The sequence below is a fragment of the Berghia stephanieae genome, chromosome 2 (assembly GCF_034508935.2).
Source record: "Berghia stephanieae isolate SIO BIC M18660-M18661 chromosome 2, UCSD_Bste_1.3, whole genome shotgun sequence".
NCBI classification, from domain to species: Eukaryota; Metazoa; Mollusca; class Gastropoda; order Nudibranchia; family Aeolidiidae; genus Berghia; species Berghia stephanieae.
The window spans coordinates 58,460,400-58,480,910 of NC_088361.1; the positions used below are offsets into that span (position 1 = coordinate 58,460,400).

Here is a 20,511-nt window from a genome sequence, read left to right on the forward strand (position 1 = left end):
TTTATAGCAAAATCTTTGCTTATGACACATTTTCAGTCATACGAGAGACCTTGACAAGACACTGTTAAGGGCAACAATATACAATAAAATGGAAACTCCGTAAATCATCAATAGATCCTCACTTAGTAAACCAAGGAGATTCAGTTCTGGTTTACTGTGTCTTGACCCCACCCTCTAATGAAAAATTCAATTCATCCAATTCATTGGATTCTAGTCTTAATGGTATTTGAACAATACACATACTGATAACGTGATATAAAAACAAATTGTGATGTTGGAGATTTGTTATTAATTTAAGCCTTTTAATCTTACCTCATTCATTTAACATTAAACCCTTCACTTCACTTTTCTTTTACAGGCTTTAGCTTACCCTTCATCCCTGACTGTTCCATGCTGACTCAGTTCAAGGTATGTTCAAATTAGACTTCCATTATTTCCCTCCAAAAGGTTGGAAAACTAAATCAGAAATCAAATGTATAAGAGATAACTTCTATCCACTTTAATGCATTTTTTAAAAAAAAGTTGCTAGACTCACTTGATGAATCCATCAATGCCCACATCACTACACTGATCATTGGCAGTAACACTGAAAGAGTCACTGTCACAAAGACTTTGGTAGATGCATGAGGACAGGGCCACAGAAAGATCTCGTAACAAACTGATCAGTCCTATATCTGTATTAGAGTTGGGAGGTAGGGGCATATCAACAATGGCATGGAGGAGATCCTAGGAAAGATAAAATGAGAACAAAAGCACTGAGATATTAGTCAACTTGTCATAATCTTTAGTGAAACAGCAAAGATACTTGTACAATTAGTTGGCTCAATGGTGACAAATTAAGGAAGCAGACACTGGTGTATGATAAAAATCTCATCCTATAATGTTCAGTGTTTGCTTGTCAAAAAAAAAGTGCTGTGAAAAATATAAGCATTAAGCCATTCCAGTCAGAGGACTGAAAATATCAGTGACATGCACAAGAGCCTAAACTGGTCACCATTACACGAAAGATGCACAATCCAAAAGCCAAGGTCCTCTTTAAGATCCATCAGGGACTGACAACAATCCCAATTGATAGCCTTAATCAGAACCAAAGAAAACTGCATTCCTACCAGGTCCCACAGTCACAAGTTAATGCTTATCTAAATACCTTTTTCCCCAAGCACGCTCTGAATATGGAATTCCTTACCCAAAAATATCTGAAGCATTAATGGCCAAATGGAATTTGACCGAAAAATAAATAAGATCAAAATGAAGGCTTAGGTAATTATTGTGTGATGTAAAAGTCGAACTGACCAGTAATCAAAACGTTTGAGGGGTTGATTTTTATTGTATTCTTCTTTCTGTTTTGTCTGGCATTGTTTCATACACATCTTTTCAGATTTTTTGCCTCAATAGCCAATGTCTTTTGTCTTAAGATAAAGTTAAGTGAAATTGAGAATTGTCGGTAATGACCAGATGAGCTACTATGATAGCAAAATTCTAACTTCAGCATTAAGACCTTGAGTAATGTTCTTCATGGATATTTAAAAAATAAAAAAAAAACATTTTAAAAGAAAAGTTGTGAGTATATACTAGGACATAAAGAGTGACTAGGACATAGAAAACGACAAGTCCTACCAAAAATATGCTCCTAAGAGGCATCTATGTATGTACACTTGATATGCAAGGTGTTAATTGTAAATCTGAATTTGTCATAATTCTAAAAGTTTTAGAAACTCACCTACCATAGAGAGTTGTACTTCAGCTACTTTTCAATGAAGTTTTCATGCATATCAATGCTTTTTTGCCAGTTTGATAACACATAACAGATACAAAACTAAAGGAACTAAAAGTGGACAACAGCTCTCTGTGATTGGAGACGTCATCTTAAAAACAATAGCATTTAATATTGCTTCCAATGATGGTGTTGAACTTTCACAACAAGAGAAAATCAAATATCTATGTTTGTGTGTTTACAGAGAGAAAAAATGTTTGGTGGCTCAAAAGTTATGCCCATTTTCCACTTTCTTTTTAGACATCCCTCATATCATTATAAAATCCAATGTACCTGAATACTACATTGAAGATATCGGATGGGGTCTGCTATAACACTGCGGCAACTGGTGATGCTGGCTGACAGCAAGGGCAGAGTTGTAGGGAATGGGAGAGGAGACAAAAGTTGCTGAGTTGGACGTTCCTGCTGGAGTTCCTGTGGGAGGGAAAATCAATTTTAACAGCTGATTTTCATCTTGACTCATAAAGAATACAAATCCAAAGATTTATCAAAATAAATATTGTGATGGATTAAAATGAAGAAAACTTAAGAAATAGAATAAAAACAAGTTATTGATCTAGTTGTATATAACTTATTATATTTATTTTTTTTGCTTTTGAGTATAATCATGTTGTACCAAATAGCAGAATTTTAAAATTACAATCCATATACCTTAAATTACCGGAGCCATGCAATTTCAAGTGCTAAAATTACAGGCCATCAAGAATGATAATTACAAATCTATAGCTCTAAAAAGACATTGTCCCGCATTAGAAAATATATGTGATCAACTGTCTTAATTCAGTATCATGTTTAGAAAATTGAATTTCATGTGAAATCGGTTAGAATTACCGAAATTTGAAATTTCTGAAATTATATAAACTATATTCATTTTTCTCAGTGTATTTTATTTAAAATAGGTTTTCCTAATTGAAGTCTTAAGGTCCATTTAAGTATCTGGTTCACCCTATCATAATTTCAACTGAGACGGTGGGTCACACATTGGGTGGTGCATTCACAAAGTTATCAAATCATACTAACTTGCAAATATGCACCTAAAAAGGCTCAGTTTTTCATCACAGGGAAAAATTCATTTGAAATTTTCAGCTTATAAAAAACAATTGAAACAAAGTGTATAATAATGTTTTGCTTACACTATAGAAAATAATCAAATAACCCTAATTCAAATTGAAACCCCATCAAACTTTATAAAAGGCATACAAATCTTATAAAGTGATTCATCTTCATCTTTATGTAAGTCACTGACTCAGAATTAATGACACTGTTAATGTTGCATATCCAAAGAAAAAGAATGTTTTCATATGTATATTGACAATAATCAGCATTATTGCTCAAACCTGTAATAACAGCAAGAGTTCCATATGCACAGATGCCAGCCCTCCTCCACCAGAACCTTGAAGAATACAGTAAGAGGCCAGCGTACGTAGCAGATGCTGGTTGCCTTTCAGCCAAGCCTTTCGTCTAGCCATACGCTCCACTTTACTCTGCAAGTCATGCTTGTCAGCTTTCAAGACTTCATAAAGACTTGCTTTAGTAGAATTGTCTGATCTCAATGACAATGAACGGTAGAAAGTTGGTGGTTCTAAAAGATTGTCAGTCACTTCCAGATTTTCTGAAATTTTTGAGTTAATAAAAAATGGAACTTGTAAGAATTTTTAAAATGTTTGACCTTAGTGCATGGTAATATTTATGTGGATGGAAATGTAATATTCATTTTAATCTATTATCGGTATCATTATATAAACAACCCCCCCACCACCTCAAAAACAACCCTAGGAAATACCACTAAGGAATTGAATAAAATATTTTTTTCAACCATTTCACTTTAATATTATCAACATTAATTTTCTTGTTGAGAAATTACAGGTTTAAAAAAAAAAAATCTTTCAACAAAGGTGTTCTTTTCAGAAAAAAAAAAAAAAAATATATATATAAGAAAATCTGACCTTCATCTTCATAAGTTGAATCTGCATCTGATCCTGGGCCATAATTACACAGTAACTTAAGCACTTCTACCTCCTTTTCAAGCCAAATATAGAGTTGATGCCTCAACTGACCTCCGTCTACTTCAAATCCAGTCGCAAGATTACCAAGCTCTTCCATTAGAACCTGTATAAAAAATGCAAAGATTTTTATGTAATCAGTTCCTTATTTTATGAGACATACTTATTGCCATCAGTGTTGCAGTATTAATAATTTTTCATAAATTTTAGCATTTGAAACATATCTGTTGCATGTTCTGATTAAAATGGCCTTCAGACTCTTGCAAACGAACTTGATTTCACACTGTGACAGGTTAAAGATCTTTATTATTATTATTTTATTTTTTTTGGGAGGGGGGGGGGGGGGGGCGCTCCCTGTTCACCCAGCATGAGGCTTGGTATTGGGACTAATATCAAATTAGCATCAATAAGCATCCTGTAAACAGGGAGGTTAGCTATTGTTACTGTCTTGCCTTTCAATTCAGAAGAGATATGAACACAGTTTCTCACTTATCTGATTGCCCTGAAGGACTCGTATAGTCAGATGATATTTGTTTTGAAAAATGATGAACAAGTACATTACCTTCAAACAAGCAATAAACTTGTATTGCTGAGCCATTACATCCACTGTGCTTTTACAACCAGAGTCTTCTTTTTCAAATACAGAATTATCCAAATCTCCCTTACTTTGGCTTGACGTGTTATTCTCTCCATTGGTCATGATTTCCTCTGTCCTATTTTCAGTGTCATCCTTTACGTCCTCATCTTCCTCTTCATCTTCACTGTCACCAAGACCAAGATCCAACACCAACTCAGGTTCTTCAAAATGAACCCTATTGACAGGTGTGCTCCAGTCAATGGTTGAAGCTTTCTGGGATGCCATGGATGAAACAGGTTTACTCCAATCCATACTTCCAGCTGTATCATTACCTGAATTACCAAAAGATGAGGAATTTGAGGCAAATAAATCAGCAGCTCTGTGTGATGACTCTCCATTCACAGGAGTTGAAGTTTTATCCAGCCCCCAAGAGTCAGAGTCCAAGGACATCAGTCTTGCATCTTTCAAAGTGTGCAAAGAACTGTTTACCTCAGACATAGACTGTTTTCGCTGGCTTGCTGAAAATTCCACTTTAGTCTGATTTTCAATCAAAAGAGGTTGGTCTGGCAGTTTACGCATGACTTCAATTGCCACAAGAGGGCATCCGTTTTGGAAATGGGCATGTGAAGCAGCAAAGAAGAGCTGTCTTTCCAAAGGAGTCACTTGGTCTAGAGTTGTCATACCACTTGACACAAGAGTGTCTTGATGAGTGAATCCTGAAACCATTTCTGTGCGCCGCTGCTGGGAGGAGGATGCCAAACGAAGACGAATGATCAACGGATGAGTGCGTAGATAATTGTAAAAATTGAAGATGGGTGGTGTTAGCTGGTATTTTTCCATGTCTCTTGCCATCTTTGGACCAACATTTTTCTGCAGAAGTTATGAATAAAATCTAAAATAACCATCTGGTTATCTCTTTTTGAAATATTTCTAAAACTATATTCATGGGAATGATTTAAATGACTTTCACTAACTCATTAATTGATAAAGATCATCACAAACAGACATGGAAGCACTTACTTACAGATGAATTAAAAGGTGGCAAACCTCACCTGGGAGGCTACCAAGAGGAAAGAAAAGGACAGAAACATATTGTGGATGCTCGTGGAGGCCTGGCGTTGGCAAAGGAGTGAAGAGAATAATTCAGTAAATGAAGTCCTCATAATCCTCAACAAGACAAAGAGACAGACTAAAATTTAAATTTGAAGTAGCAATTTGTAGATATCAAATTATTGCTTCAAATTTTAAGTTTAATGCCTCTTTTCTACTGAAAGTTAGGCTATTTAAAAGGGGGGCAAATAGTTTAAAATCTAACTGTGGTAGGACTGTATGGGACAGAAATTTAACAAATCTGACTGTCTTTACTGGAATATGGATTTCATTATACAATCAGCTTGCCCTTATTGCAGCAATAGACTGAGCATTAGAAATGGACTCAAACAAAACAAAAAAATCAGTTACCTCAAGCAGGGTCTGTAAAGAAGATTCATAATCCTGGAGCTGCCAAAGTGCCATGGATCGAAGGAAAGGATCATGACTGGCAGCTTTGGGATTGTAACTACTACCATTTGAATCTAATCCAAGAACTTGGGTGAAGTACAGTTTTTTGATGGATTCTGGCAACTGAGGCTGGTCTTCGTAAAGACGACAGATGACAACAGCAAGCTGGAGGTCATTCAGCTTATCCAGAGTTATCTGTTATGAAAGACATGTTAAAATATAGGATGAGTCCTGCTATGTCTAAACAGTTACATAAAGACTATGTCTATTTTGAACAAACCTGCTGTGATTTTAAAGAGCCATTGTCAATAGTCCATGTTGTTAAAGTAATGTGAAGCTTTAGTAAAGTACTATCATAATTCATATACAAACTTTTTGAAATATTTGATTTGATATGGAAGACCTAATAACTCAGGGGTAGATGCAGTTACCATTCTCTCTGACTGATTAATCAACATTTTAGTATATATGATATATGTAAAATCCTTCGTTCCCATGTATGTTTTGATACTTTTTTTTTGCTGATATGATGGTATGTGAACTTGTCATTTACAATAATACGTAAATCAACAACGAAATACTTACACTGATTGCATCATCCAGTTGTCCTGCTAGTAAGAAGAAGGCCACTGCATGTTCATACTGTCCTTTACCCAACAAATGAAAAGCATTCTTCATGGCGACACGCTTGTTGTTTTCATCATTGAAGTCATTTGCAAAGAATTGCTCCATTTTGCTGTTTTGGACAGTTCTATAACATTTAAAAAAACAAAATATAAAAAACTAATGGATATAAAGCATTGCATTATTGGATGAAAATATATAGTTTTAGCAGTTGGCAGACAAACCACTACCTGCATTGGAGTCTACTACCAAAATGCAACAGCTGTGAGAGGGGGTGGGGGGAAAAGGGAATAACACAAGAGCCTAATTCGAAGTAATGAGTAAATTTCCTAATTCTAGATTATAAAAAAAAAATAAATATTAATGAAAAGAAATTACCTGAACAATCCCTTGAGGATGGCCTTTTTCTTCATTGCCAAATAGTACAAGGCAGCATCCATTGGATTCCTTTTTTTCTTAAAAGCCACATTTGCCACTTTGAGCATCAGAGTCTTCAGAATGGTCATATTGCTCACCCACCAGCCCACGCCATATAATCTGAGCTCATCCCAGAATGGCTCATCACTTTTGATGCATGGGATACTTGACAGCAGCTCCTTTGGATTGATAATTAAATGATTAATTTTATGATTATGATGATGTGATTATGCTTGGATTATTTTCAAGATGGATGACATGTTTATGCTTATAAAGTGGAACCTCTCTTACAAGGTAGAGCTTCTACCTCGCCCCCAACCCCCCGCTTCAGGTTGAAATGTAAACATGTGAGACAAGTTTCACACCTTTCAATATAAAATGTGATGTTAAGCATCGATACAATTCATATATCCCATCCGACCGTAGCATTGTAATTTTAAAGGTAGACACAAGAGATAATATATAGCAGTTTCTTTTGGATTGATAATTAAACAATTAATTTTGTAATTATGAAGATGGGTTTATGCTTGGATCATTTCAAGATGGAAGGCATGTTTATGTTTGTTGTAAAGCGAGGCCTTTCTAACAAAGAAAATCTCCCCTCCCAACTTCTGATTTAACAGTAAACATGTGAGACAAGTTTCACGCAAGCATTATCCAGTTCATAAATAGATTGTTTTTAAATGGATTAAATTATATTGCATATGGGTCATGCTTTTACTCAACATATAAAATTAAAAAATTAAAAATAATTGCAGATTTATATTTGGGACACTTTAGAACCCTCAAAAGGAAATAAGATGACTTGAAACCTATTTGAATATTTTGTTTGCATATAATTTTTTTTGATGCATGTTTTTATTGTGAGCAATATTTATGAACTTAATAAATGTCAATATGAGCAACAATGCTGTCAAATGTATCCCAATCCCATCTCTCTCTGCACCCCCCCCCCCCCCCCCCCCAATCCCCTTCTCTCTTTCCTAAAGCAAAACAATGCTTGAAGTTGATAATTAAAAGCAGCCTTGAAAATGAAATTTACTTGTTGTGATAGCCAAATCAGTTTCATAATTTTTAAGTGACAAAGGTTATAGTCATTGACCAAGATGCTTGTGGTACACATGCGTTAATGTGGTCCACAGTGTGGCAATAACTTTCTATCAGATGTTACTGCCTCTTTTGCAATGCTCATATAACATTTTGTCGTCGATAGTTGGGGAAGGTTGCAACAAAATTGTCAAAATAGATAGCGGGTTCAGAAAAATGTCTCCTGATTAGCCAGGGACTTTGTCTCAATAAGAGAGGTAAATTATATTGAGATAATTCTGTTCCATAGGACTTTATCCCAAATGTGACAGATAGAGAGGTTCCCGATTTTGAGATTCCATGCATTATTTTTTATGCAATATTTTCAATGCACATCTCTGACTAAATTAATAACAAATATGATAAAATATCACATAATGTGAAGTCATTGATTGAATACTGTTTCTATAGGGGATCAGGGGATTAAGAAACCTCTTAAGCTATGCCTTTAAAAATTAAATGAAAGGAAATCATATAAGAATACAGTGAGCTTCTCTACTTTGACAAACAGCTGCTACAAAGTTGTTGTTTTTTTAAATGTGATGCAAATCTGGCCCCTGGGGCATTAAAAATACAAAACAATGAAAATTGTATGGGCTTTTCTTGCTATTTCTGCAAGAACCCTCAAAATATAAATACCAATCAATAAAAGTATATAAGAATCTTAAATGTGTTTTTAAAATCGTGACAAACAGCTAAACAGTTTATATTCTAGTTATTTTACAAACCTGAGTTGATTCGGAATGAAATGCCCAGACCAAATAGAAGGTCTTGATTCCCTCTTTCAGTAATGGCACTCTCTGTACAGGCGGCAATGTTTTGACTAAACACTGATATTGTTTCATTGCTAACAGAAACCTCAGGCCACAATCATCAATGCTACCTGATAGCAATAATAATGAATTAGTAAATGTGATTAGCTGTATATTCTCTTCCAAGCTCATAAATAAATAATTACACTTTATTGAAAAGACAGTTTTCCAACATCCACAATATAAGTTTCAAAGTTTATTTAATCTTAGGCTTTCGCCAATATAATCAGTCAATTTGATGACAATATACATGAAAGTGAGAAAAAAAAAGGTAAATGGAACCAAAAATTAAATGATACCATTAATAACCACAAAAATACAACAGCTGCAATATCACCAATACTTACAATAATAATAATAATAATAATAATAATAATAATAATAATAATAATAATAATAATAATAATAATAATAATAATAATAATAATAATAATAATAATAATAATAATAAAAAAAATAATAATAATAATAGTAAAAATAACAGAAGCACAATAGCAATAATATCGAGTATTGTTTTTGTACCCCATTCGTTGACAAAAAAAGAAGATAGGAATTATATTATGGTAATTCTGTTTCGGATAATTAAGTTATTTACAGTTGTTAGTAACACTAGGGTGTCTGGGTCACCATACACAAGGATTATTGAAAGAAAAAAAAAAGCTGCTGGCTTCAAGAGATAATCTTCTCTCCTTTATGTAAGCCAGGGGGCACCGTAGCTTTAAATATATATGAATCAGCATTGATCTTAATACAAAGATTGTAAGGGTGCCATTTATTTATTTATTTTTTTTGTTTTTATCTTTTTTTAAACAAGATAATCTTAAAATGCATGGTACTGTGAAGCACTTAGAGCATAAATGAGGACTACATTATTATTATATACTTGAAGAAATGAGTTGATAAGTAGTTAAAAAGGAAGCATTTTTTACAAATGATAACAATTATTCATGCTCACCTTGCTCCTTGGTGCCATCCTCTGAAATTGAAATATAAAAATAGTAAATAGAAGTGAAAAGATTATGCAATGTACCTATTTACGAAAAAGACAGGTAACTAAATCACACCAATTTATAATAAGTTATCCATGCTTGATTTTTTAAATAAACTTATTATCTTTCAATATATTATATTAAACTGTGACACACATAAACACACACCCACACACACACAGAGTTTCACACACAATGAATGAAGAATAATTGTGGTATTTACAAGTCTCGACTTAAAAAAAACTTAAAACTTAATCAGTGATGAAAATGGCAATTTGTCCAAAAGGAGGAAAATGTATCAGTCCATCGATCAAACTCAATTAAAATCATAACATAAAATATCATGGTTTCATTTATAATATTACTACTTCTAGTATACATCTATTCTTAATAGAGTAGAGATATAACTAACTTTATGTAAACTTTTAATGAATTGTCCTTTCCTTAAAACGTTTTTCTTGGAATAAATACCTCAAGAGATTTCAAATTAACTTTTGGTCTAAAAGCCTGAAAGTATTTGTTTTTACTTGTTTTATCTTTGTTACTGTAGCTCAGTGGTTATGGATCTTACAAATACGTCTCGAGTATCTTTAATAAATTTAAATTATTGTAGAAACAAAGGTAAAAAGATTAAGTAAGTTGAGCAATCCTTATAATTGTAACAGAATAATATCATCTCTCTATAACCTGATGACATTTATAAGGTTAACATGAAGATTAATAGAAGAATGGTTGATGAGTGAAGGATGGAAGGCCATGACATCCGACCTCTGGAAAGAGATGGAACCCGGGTAAGGTAAGGTTGATGAGATATATGGATAAGATAGAAAGAGAGAAACAAAGAAAGTGTGAAAGAGAAAGAGAGAGAAAAAGAGAGAGAGAGAAGGAGAGAGAGAAAAAAAAAAAAAAAAAAAGAGAGAGAGAGAGAGAGAGAGAGAGAGAGAGAGAGAGAGAGAGAGAGAGAGAGAGAGAGAGAGAGAGAGAGAGAATAGTTTAATTGATGGGGATTTTTATTTAATCAGTTAATTAGGGGGAAGTTATAATAATTATCTTTTTAAACGTACCTATAACTGTACTACCACTCTTGACCTACTTATAAATAAAAGCTAGACATTTACCCCCTCCCCACCCTTTGCTTTTCGACCATCAATTGCCTTGTCTCAATTTTTACATCTGGCGCTAGTTTGCCTAGACTGACGCCATAAAAAATGGGAGTGTCACCAAAATTCATGCAACTCAGCACAAGTGTCAAAATATGACACAAGACGTGATGATGATTTTTTTCACAGATCCACCACTTGACCTGAGAATTTATCAAAGGAAAATGTTTGACACTGCAAAATCAGCAGACAATTTCTGAGAACATCCCAAAATCCTAGAATTCCACGGAAGATTATCATCACTGATTAATTTGAAGATTCCTCAGAATAAAATATTGGTTTTCTGTGCAAACAATCAATTTGAATTATTATCAGAGTGAAGTCTCCTCAATTCCTACAGCACCCCATATCGTAGACTAATACCAAAAAAAAAAAAAAAAATATTTATGACATCATAGATTCTTGAGATCTTCTAATCAATATTTTTGTGTAATCAGTAATCCTCTTCCGTTCTTTTTAAACCTTACATTCATAAAGAACTGGCTTTCTATTTGATTATTATCAATTAATCCACCCTAATTGTGAAGGTAAGCTCGTTTGACATCTATCTTAGCTCAAACTAAGAAGTCTCAATTGTCAAAGGGGGTCTGAATTGGCACAACAGGGTGTCACAATTGGAACAGGGTGTCCTAATTGGGACAAGTGACTTGGTCCCATAAATCAAGGCCAAAAACAAATAAAGTCTGATAATGGACAGTTATTTTACCTAAAAATTTCCTTTACAGTGTTTGCAACACATGCAATAGTTATTTTCACAGTTGCTATCAGTGTGTGGCCATTAGAAGTCATTGAGCTGAGAGAGCCACTTTGGGTGTCCGAATTGGAACACCCTTCCCTCATGTTATATGCACTGTTTCTTGTATTCTAAATAAAATTAACAACACAAATAGCAAGCATACTCTTAAAAATTAGAACTCACCAGCACTGGAATCAGAAAAGTCCTGAGAGGAAGCTACAACTTCTGCCAAAGCTGCCAAATAAAATTGGTCATTACCTGACAGACCAGGAAGGTTAAGCTTGAACAAATATTCCCTTAAAATGCTGGCCTGATTCAGGGAGAAATTGTATGGGTCTAAGTGTACTCTGGTGCCACCTGAGTGTAAACGAGTTCGGTTGGGGCTTGTACTACCATCCGGAGAAGAACCTAGCTGGAGTTGTGTGTCTAAATCCTCATTGTCACTTCTCATTACATTGATGTCTAACAAGTCAGTGTAGTCATTCTTTGGCTGATTGGAAGGTTGTGATGTCTTTGACGTGATAGTGGAATGGAAAGGAGTGACATCTTTGTCGGCTGAGATGAGAGCATAAAGGGGAAGAGGAGGAATGGATTTTATTTCTACAATATTGAAAGAGCTGACGTCTGCACCTCGCATATCATCACTTTTGTTAGTGGACATACTCCTTTGCCTGTTGAGTACATTGAGATGGGAGCCTGCCTCCGTTTGTTGATCATCAACATACACAACCTGATGACTTTCCCCACCACTGACGCAACGCACTAAATGTGCTAGAATAGCCTTGACTCGTCGAGCTTTCCCAAAATTGAGCAGTTCCATCAACAGTTTGGGATGATACTGAGGTAGTACAGGGTTGGCAAACCTAGCAGCTTCAAACAAACCGCTATCATAGAGCATGGGCAGGCTGGACAAGCTCTCACTACGGACCAGTTTTCCGTTTCCTTTCATCGTCCCAAAATTTGCAGTGGAACGTTTCGAAATACCCCCAGGAGCAGTGGCTGAATGTCTTAAATTTGTCATAGACATTGATGTTCTGAAATTAGATTTGGATTTGAAGTTGTGGCAAAGGTTGAGGTTGGAAGCAGCAGACACCAAATTTGCTTCAGTCAGTGTTCTCTTGTCCAGAGTGGCTTCATCTTCAATAACTTCACAGTCTACATCCTCCAGTCCAGAGCGCCACTGTGTGAATACCTAAAATTAGAGATATTAAAAAACGAGGTATTTTAAAAAATACAACAAATAAAAAAAAAACCAAAAAAAAACAAACAAAGTTTAATTTTAATATGATATTGACAATAGGGAAGGGATACATAATAATAATGTCATTGATGTCCATTCAGCACTAAAGACAAATTTCAGATGGAATCCTGTTTGAATATATTCCTGATGATGAAATAATACATCCATGGGTATAAAATGAATCTGCTGAAGTGTGCTCTTCCTCTGAATTCTATGGATACTGGAAATTAAACTCAGATCAAAATGTAACAAATGATATGCTAATAAAAAAGAAAGAAAATAAGGAATATATTTAAATCATTCACATCCATTTGAAATTGAATGTTGAGGAAAGATATAATGATAACTATACAACTGATTTAAATAATTGATTAAATTTCACAACAACAATACCTGCATTTCATTGTCCATACCAACCACCACAATTCCAGCACGGACCCAGTTCAAGTGCATGGGAAGGGGTGGTAAGCCATCAGCTGTGGTGAGTTCAATCCCTTTCAGTCTCATCCATTTGATCTCCTCCTGGTACTCTTCTACCACCATTGACTTGTTCAAGGTCAATCTTTTACTATTAGCAAAGGCAGTTCGCTTGTCTTCTTTACTCTCTTTATCACGTTTGTTGAGGGCATTAAGTGACTGAACAATTTCATTGGAAACCTAAAATGTAAAGCAGAAAAAAATGCTGACATATAAAAATCAGGATATAAGTAAAGAGGGAGGAAGAGATTCTCTATATATTACCAATGAGTTTTAAAAAATGATATCCTTTCAAATCTGGTATTATGGGTCTGACGTTCTGATGCTGGACATTTTACATCATTGCCAACTGAACTAAGAAACCACCCTGATCATTTTATTCACTTAGTGGCAGTGCAGTCAAAGCTGTTAACTGGAACACTGCTAAATTAGAACAGCAGCTTATTTGGAATGACGTGCCTGTGACATAATTGTTTGTTTATCATTTCTATTGGTTAATAATATAACTTGCTGGTATTTGGAATTTAAGAAAAAAAAAATTTGAATGAACTTTTCTCCATCGAAAACCAATATTGTCCTCATTGGTAACATCCTGTGTTTTGAACAAAACAGGTTCATAAATAAACATTACCTCCATCACTGATGACCCATTCCTTTTCATATAAATTGACAGACATAAATTTGTTGGTTTTAGGGAGCAATGAATAATCAGTTAATGATACTAAAGGGGATGGTGCAATTGTCTGCTTTTAACAGAACAAACCATGCTGATTGCAATTGTGTATAATGTTGCGAACAATGATGGAACAGGTTTCTTGTGTAATTTGATTTATTTTGGATGTCTCTGGATTTCAGAGTAATGACTGTTCAACATCAGTAAGTGATTAGGAGATAACATGCTCATGCTCGTTACACCTGTCTTCATGTCTTTAAAGATGTAATGTTGAATGTCATAGAAGTCAAAATTTTAGATAAACAACTGAAAAGAAACTCTGCAGTACTATCATTATAATATCCATTAATTCTGTTAATCGGAATGCAGCTTGATTGCAATAACTTCTGTTTCAATTAATCAGCTTCGACTGTTTTATTCATTTTGACTGGATCAGCTGCCTTAGTGTGAAGAATGGAAGATATCTATATAAAAAATCATGGCAAACAAAGTGACCATTTTGTTTTTGTTTTTTAAAAAGAAAGAAAGAAAGGAAAGTCAGGCATAATACATTCATAGTTCTAAAAATTTGACAAACCTGTTCAAGATAATCAATTAGTAATAAATTAAAAAATGTACTCAGAACATGTTTCTCTTCAATGTTTTACTCTCATTACATGTTTCTCTTCAATGTTTTTACTTACTTGACCATAAATAAGAACTTTGGAGCCAACGGCCACTGTAAGAAGGTGAGAACCGTCTTCCTGTGACACCCAATCTAATTGTACCAAGCATTTCTGTTGCAGTAACCCTTTCCTATTGCCTTTCTCAGATATGGACTTCTTTACAGACTGTATGGTACTCAAACTAGGTACTGAACGAGTGCGAGACATAAAGGCTGCTGCAAGTTGGGCTGCAGGAGAACTAGACTGATCCTGTTCATCTTCATCTGTGATTGGGTTGGTTTTATAAGAAAAAAGGAAAAATTAAATTCAATCTGATCTTCATCCAAAATTTTTTTTAAAAAAATACTACACATAAAGCCATTGAGGAAGATAAATTGATTTACAGTTAAATAACAAATTAAAAAAATATCTATATCAAAGAAAGAAATTATTGTTTTAGCAATATGAAAGCAGATGTATATTCCCGATTTTGTAGCACAAATCTGAACACTTACACATTAGCTTTCTAGGAGACGGATCTATCACAAAGTACTTTTTGATACTATTGGATAGAAAAAAAGGGGAGAGCAGACGAAAAAATTTGGCTGAGACCAAAAGATGGATAAAGATTTTTTAAATCAAAAAAACACTGCTTATTGCTAAATAAGCATTCAACTTGACCCTTTAAAAAGAAAATGTATGACTAATGATAACGTTATCTATGTGGGGGGGGGGGGGGGGGGGGTGGACAAAAAAAAAAGAAGCATGATATTAATATCAATAAAACCAGCAGTACCGTCAGGATGTGAAGTCTCTGTGCCTTGTAACATATACATGTCTATTTCATTTTTTGGATCAGGAATTTTGATGTTATTCAACTCAATTGTGTCTTCATGAACCCATTCAGAGCCACCTGGTTGAAAAATAATAAAAATGTGTTTTTTCAACTTAAAATACATAAATAGCATGAACAATATTAGGCTGAAATATTTTAAAAGCCATTTTTTAAAACTCATTTCAAATTTTAGATATTTCAATTCATCAATTGGGCAGGAATAGTCTCTAATGGTACCTTTGAAAAATTCAAATAACAAAAACAGAAAAATACTGAATTGCTTTCAAATAAGTTGTTAAGAGTTGCAGCCTATCTTTATATTTTGTATTATTGTTTAAAGTATTTTATTGATTTTCGGACCTGCCTTAGATTGGGGGCGGGAGGAACACTTGTGAAATTGGTGAAATTGTAACAAAATTTTCCTCACCTGTGGATTCACATTCCTGTATGACGACCCTGAGGTTGACCAGCTTGTCCTCTGGATTTTCAGGCTGGGTTCGTATGGGGCTGGACCTGTAGGCCACGGCTATACGGCCACTGTAAGCACAACTCACTGCTATTGGCTGACCTGTAATTGAAGAAAAGAAAGTATTAAGGTGTTGGCAGTGGTGATATGTCAATAATTTGAAGAAGAAGAAGAAGAAGAAGAAGAAGAAGAAGAAGAAGAAGAAGAAGAAGAAGAAGAAGAAGAAGAAGAAGAAGAAGAAGAAGAAGAAGAAGAAGAAGAAGAAGAAGAAGAAGAAGAAGAAGAGGAAGAAGAAGAAGAAGAAGAAGAAGAAGAAGAAGAAGAAGAAGAAGAAGAAGAAGAAGAAGAAGAAGAAGAAGAAGAAGAAGAAGAAGAAGAAGAAGAAGAAGAAGAAGAAGAAGAAGAAGAAGAAGAAGAACCCGCATCAACTTTCTCCAATGATGATAGTGTTGTTGTTGTTGTTGATGATGATGATGACATCAACGACCATGACAATGACGAAGATGATGATGATGATGATAAAATCAATTATGGTTCACTGGGGTATGGATGGGAGGATAGGAGGCTATTATGATATTATTATTGACATATTGCAAAAATGACTATTGACTATCGGCATGTGGATAATGTTGCAATCAAATTAATCAAATTTTTACAATTTGAAAAAAAAAAAGGTGACTAAATCATTCTGATTTCTGATACATAAAGTCAAACTTTATTTTCTGTTTCAATAATATAAAGTTATTAGATTTACCTGGAACAGTTATGGCACTGGATTTGTCCTTTGTTGCACTAGCTCTCTCCCATTCTTTCCAATCATATTTGAAATCCACCTTTTTCTCTTCTCGATGTGACTTTATCTAAAATGATTATCAGAAATGAATATTGTGACACTTTTGCACAATATGAAAAAGCTAACAAATTACAGCTAAATCAACAATATAAAGGAAATTGAATCACATAGAAGAATTTCAATGCCTGCATACTTTTATCGACAGAAAAAGAAGAAAATGGGATCAGAATTGTTATGCAAAATAGAATGGGGAAAAATAATAATTAAATGAAAAAGGAAACAAAGAAAGTATTGGATTTTATCAAAAAATGTAGAAACATGAGTCCTATTTTTTATAGTCCTAAACCTATCTTCAATGCCAAAAAAATATAAAAAAAACAAAACAAAAAAAACAAAACAAAACACAAAACAACCAAGAAGCAGACATTTTTTTTTATCTTTCAGCATTTACCTCAGGGTGTACTTTGCTGACATCTCCATCCTCCATTGAAAACTCATAACTGGTGACACTACATAAACTAGTCTCGGTGGCATTGACATCCAGTTTGGACGTATTACACCGCCAAAATCGGACCTCTCCATCTGAGCAGGCTGTTGTCAGAAGATATGGAGCAAAGCATGCTGGATAAATGGATGCTGAGCTCAAATGCCCAGCAGCAACACATGCAGAAATAACTTGCACGTCACTGGGAAAGGACAGAGGCTGACAGCATACCTGCAGAAAATCAACAAGACAATCATTTTTGTAATGAAATAAAAATTGAGGAAAGAACAAAACAGATTCTTAACCAGGACGTTTGCGTTGATTTAGTTCGATAAGTTGAGTTCTTTTATGTATTTAAAATTAGAATATATAAAAAATTAGAAAATGGCAATTGTTGCTAAAAAGTTCCCGTAATGCTGGGATAAAGTTAATGAGTAATATGAAGATTTAAAATGAAATACAAACTTTCACTATCAGAATTCCATCATAACAATTGTCAATTTATTTGTTTAGGGTTTTTTTCGATCATACATATCAAGGGTATCGTCTAATTGGGCGAGTCAGTTAATATGTAGGAGAAGAAGAAATGATAAGACAAAAAAAGAAGTTGATGAGGTAATAAAAACAGGTGAGAATTTTTCGTTAAAAAGGATCTGCTTCCAGAACTTCAATCTTACAATTGAAAAATGAATTTAAAATATTCATCTTGTGACTCTTATTATAAGTAAGAAGATTCTACAGTTTCTTTAAACAATATCATATACTCCCAGTGAAAAGTCGCTTAAAGTCTCGTGGCAAGGCTGCGCTAAGATTACTGCATAGGAAATCCTGCAACTATGGTGGCAATGCCTTATATTAAGTGCAAACAGGGTTATGACGGCTACTGCGTCGGCACCTATATTTAGCTCCTTGACACCACCTTGACATAAATGGCATTTTCCATTATCCTAATAAAGAAATGTAGTAAAAGAGTCATAGATTTTCATTGGTCGAAAGTTTGACTTTTTTCCCATCAGGCAATGGGGATTTACAATTGTACCGTGTAAACAGAAGCGCCGCGTGGGTAAACGTATACAAATCCCTGGTTTCTGCATCATTCCATCACTCAACCCTCCTACCTATTTCTATTATTATTTTCACTTTCTTTTCAATTTGGAAACAAGACATATTTTTGAATTGTGTGGCCCTCAAGTGTTATGTGACTTAACTGATAACACCAATTTTATCAGCAAGTTCATGGCGGATTCTGTCTCGGACTCTATGTCTGACTTGGAACCTCTCGACCTATTTGACACAGATGATGACGATGATAGTGAAAGTGATGTTGATGTGAGAATGGCAGAGTGGAGCTTTGGATGCACTGAACCTTCATCTCTACCATTTACTGGTACCAGCGGTCTTCTTGTGTAGATGGATGGGAGAACTCCATTGGAATTCTTTCATCTCATGTTAACCAAAGAGATGTGTAACCACATCGTAACTGAGACGAACAGGTGAGTAACAGCATGCATTTTATTTCTGCCCATGTCCTTCATTCAACCTATTGTGTCATATTCATGATATTAAAATTCTTTAATTTCGTCAGCATCATTTCTTACCACCACCGAACAGACTTCTTCCGGAACTGTCAATATCCTGAATACATACTAAAACATGCTGAGGAATATAGTAGTTAAGAGCTGCTTGACGATGAATATGGCTGGTAAACAATGTAAGACAGAGCCTTGTGGACGTTGCAGATGAAGGACATGCCCACACTTATCCGTGTCAACATGCAATATTGACACAAATCAGCTGCATGAGGTGCCCTGTGTTTACATACATACGGATACATTTTACACCTATTTTCTATTCTACCCACTATTTCCCTATTATTTTTTTTTGCACACCAAAATTTTATGTGTTGTTTAAATTTCGCGCAATTTGGAACTCCTTAGTTATATATCGAATGCCCTTTTTTTGTTTACTGTCCAAGATTTTTCTACAGAGAGGACTTAACAAATATCTTTGTCATCTGTCTGGAATTTAGTAATGTATTTATGTCTTTATTGTTTTTGTTGTTGGCTGAAGAAGGGTTTTGACCCCGAAATGTTCAGTGTTTGGTATTTTGTTCTGTTTGGAAGCTGTTATATTCATTTTTGTTTATGACTTTTTACAGTCCACAGCTTCTAGCTGCCTAGTATCACTTTGACTTGTGTTTACATACCTAACATTATAGTAACAGCAACTTACGTATCTATGCACTTCCGGTATTGACCTGACCTCAACACGAGGATTAACATAAACATCAGTCATTCTGCTGTCTTACCTTGGTTGTGGTGACAGACATGGTCATAATTTGCACTTTGGCAGTGCTGGGGCAATTCCTTTGTTTATGGTGACTGGGTGAGGAGAAATCTATGCCATTAGGACTCAGCTCATCATTGTAACTGTCCACTTGCTTCTCATAATGGTCATAGTCAAAGGCATCTGAGGGAAAGATTTAATGTTCATCATTTATAGTTAGATTAATTTCAAATTCGGCTCACAGGAATTTCAGACACTACTATTTTGACAGAAGTTGCCCGTAACCCGGAATTTTTTTGCTCCGGAATGGATTTTTTTCTGGTGTAATTGGAGCTTTGGCATCACTGAATTTATGAGCACAAGATGGTGCTGGCAAAATATTTAATTTAAAAAAATGAAGCAGGCTTGCCAAAGACAATGAACAGAATATCTGTAAATTAATTTTTTTTTAAATCAGCATTTCCAAAAAAAAGTCAAGAATCATGATAATTCTCCTTATCAAATATAAATTATCACTTCAGAATGGATGGATGTGGTTCAATTTGGTCACAAAGCCATTTCTGAGAAAAATAAGTTTCGCTAATCTTCTTTTAAAAGTTTGGCCAAAAAATCCTAATTTGGAAGAAATGATCAAAATCTGGTGAATTCAGATCTATTCTTTTTCTTCAAAAATATTACAATCTTTTATTTGGTAGAAAATCTGCTTCCTTTTCTTAAACAAATGAATTATGACAGAATTACCTAATATTCATACCCATTGGGGAACTTTGACTTTAGGGTCTATTTCAAGGGAAGACTGGAATAACCCAGACGTTTGCCGCAGTGCAGTACAGCAAACTGAACTAGGGCGAGGTGACTTGCTCAAGGCCCCACAGTGCAGCAGGTACTCCAACTCGGTACCTTTCGGGTACAAAGCAAAGACTTTATCGTTCAGA

General features: G+C 34.6%; 1 protein-coding gene across 1 annotated transcript in view; it reads right to left on the reverse strand.

Annotated features, from left to right (window-relative positions):
- The window catches only part of LOC144963972 (dmX-like protein 2), an 84,156-nt gene that overhangs the window by 38,290 nt on the left and 25,355 nt on the right, over positions 1 to 20,511 (reverse strand). Inside the window, exons 17-34 of the mRNA XM_078897916.1 lie at positions 19,599 to 19,759; positions 17,258 to 17,521; positions 16,768 to 16,873; positions 15,975 to 16,115; positions 15,509 to 15,625; positions 14,752 to 14,996; positions 13,312 to 13,575; positions 11,862 to 12,870; positions 9,749 to 9,769; positions 8,710 to 8,864; positions 6,857 to 7,074; positions 6,440 to 6,605; positions 5,816 to 6,049; positions 4,340 to 5,224; positions 3,721 to 3,883; positions 3,112 to 3,386; positions 2,048 to 2,188; positions 536 to 726 (exon numbers count right to left, since the gene is read on the reverse strand). Coding sequence (XP_078754042.1) covers positions 536 to 726; positions 2,048 to 2,188; positions 3,112 to 3,386; positions 3,721 to 3,883; positions 4,340 to 5,224; positions 5,816 to 6,049; positions 6,440 to 6,605; positions 6,857 to 7,074; positions 8,710 to 8,864; positions 9,749 to 9,769; positions 11,862 to 12,870; positions 13,312 to 13,575; positions 14,752 to 14,996; positions 15,509 to 15,625; positions 15,975 to 16,115; positions 16,768 to 16,873; positions 17,258 to 17,521; positions 19,599 to 19,759 — 4,756 coding nt within the window. The remainder of the gene's footprint in view (positions 1 to 535; positions 727 to 2,047; positions 2,189 to 3,111; positions 3,387 to 3,720; positions 3,884 to 4,339; positions 5,225 to 5,815; positions 6,050 to 6,439; positions 6,606 to 6,856; positions 7,075 to 8,709; positions 8,865 to 9,748; positions 9,770 to 11,861; positions 12,871 to 13,311; positions 13,576 to 14,751; positions 14,997 to 15,508; positions 15,626 to 15,974; positions 16,116 to 16,767; positions 16,874 to 17,257; positions 17,522 to 19,598; positions 19,760 to 20,511) is intronic.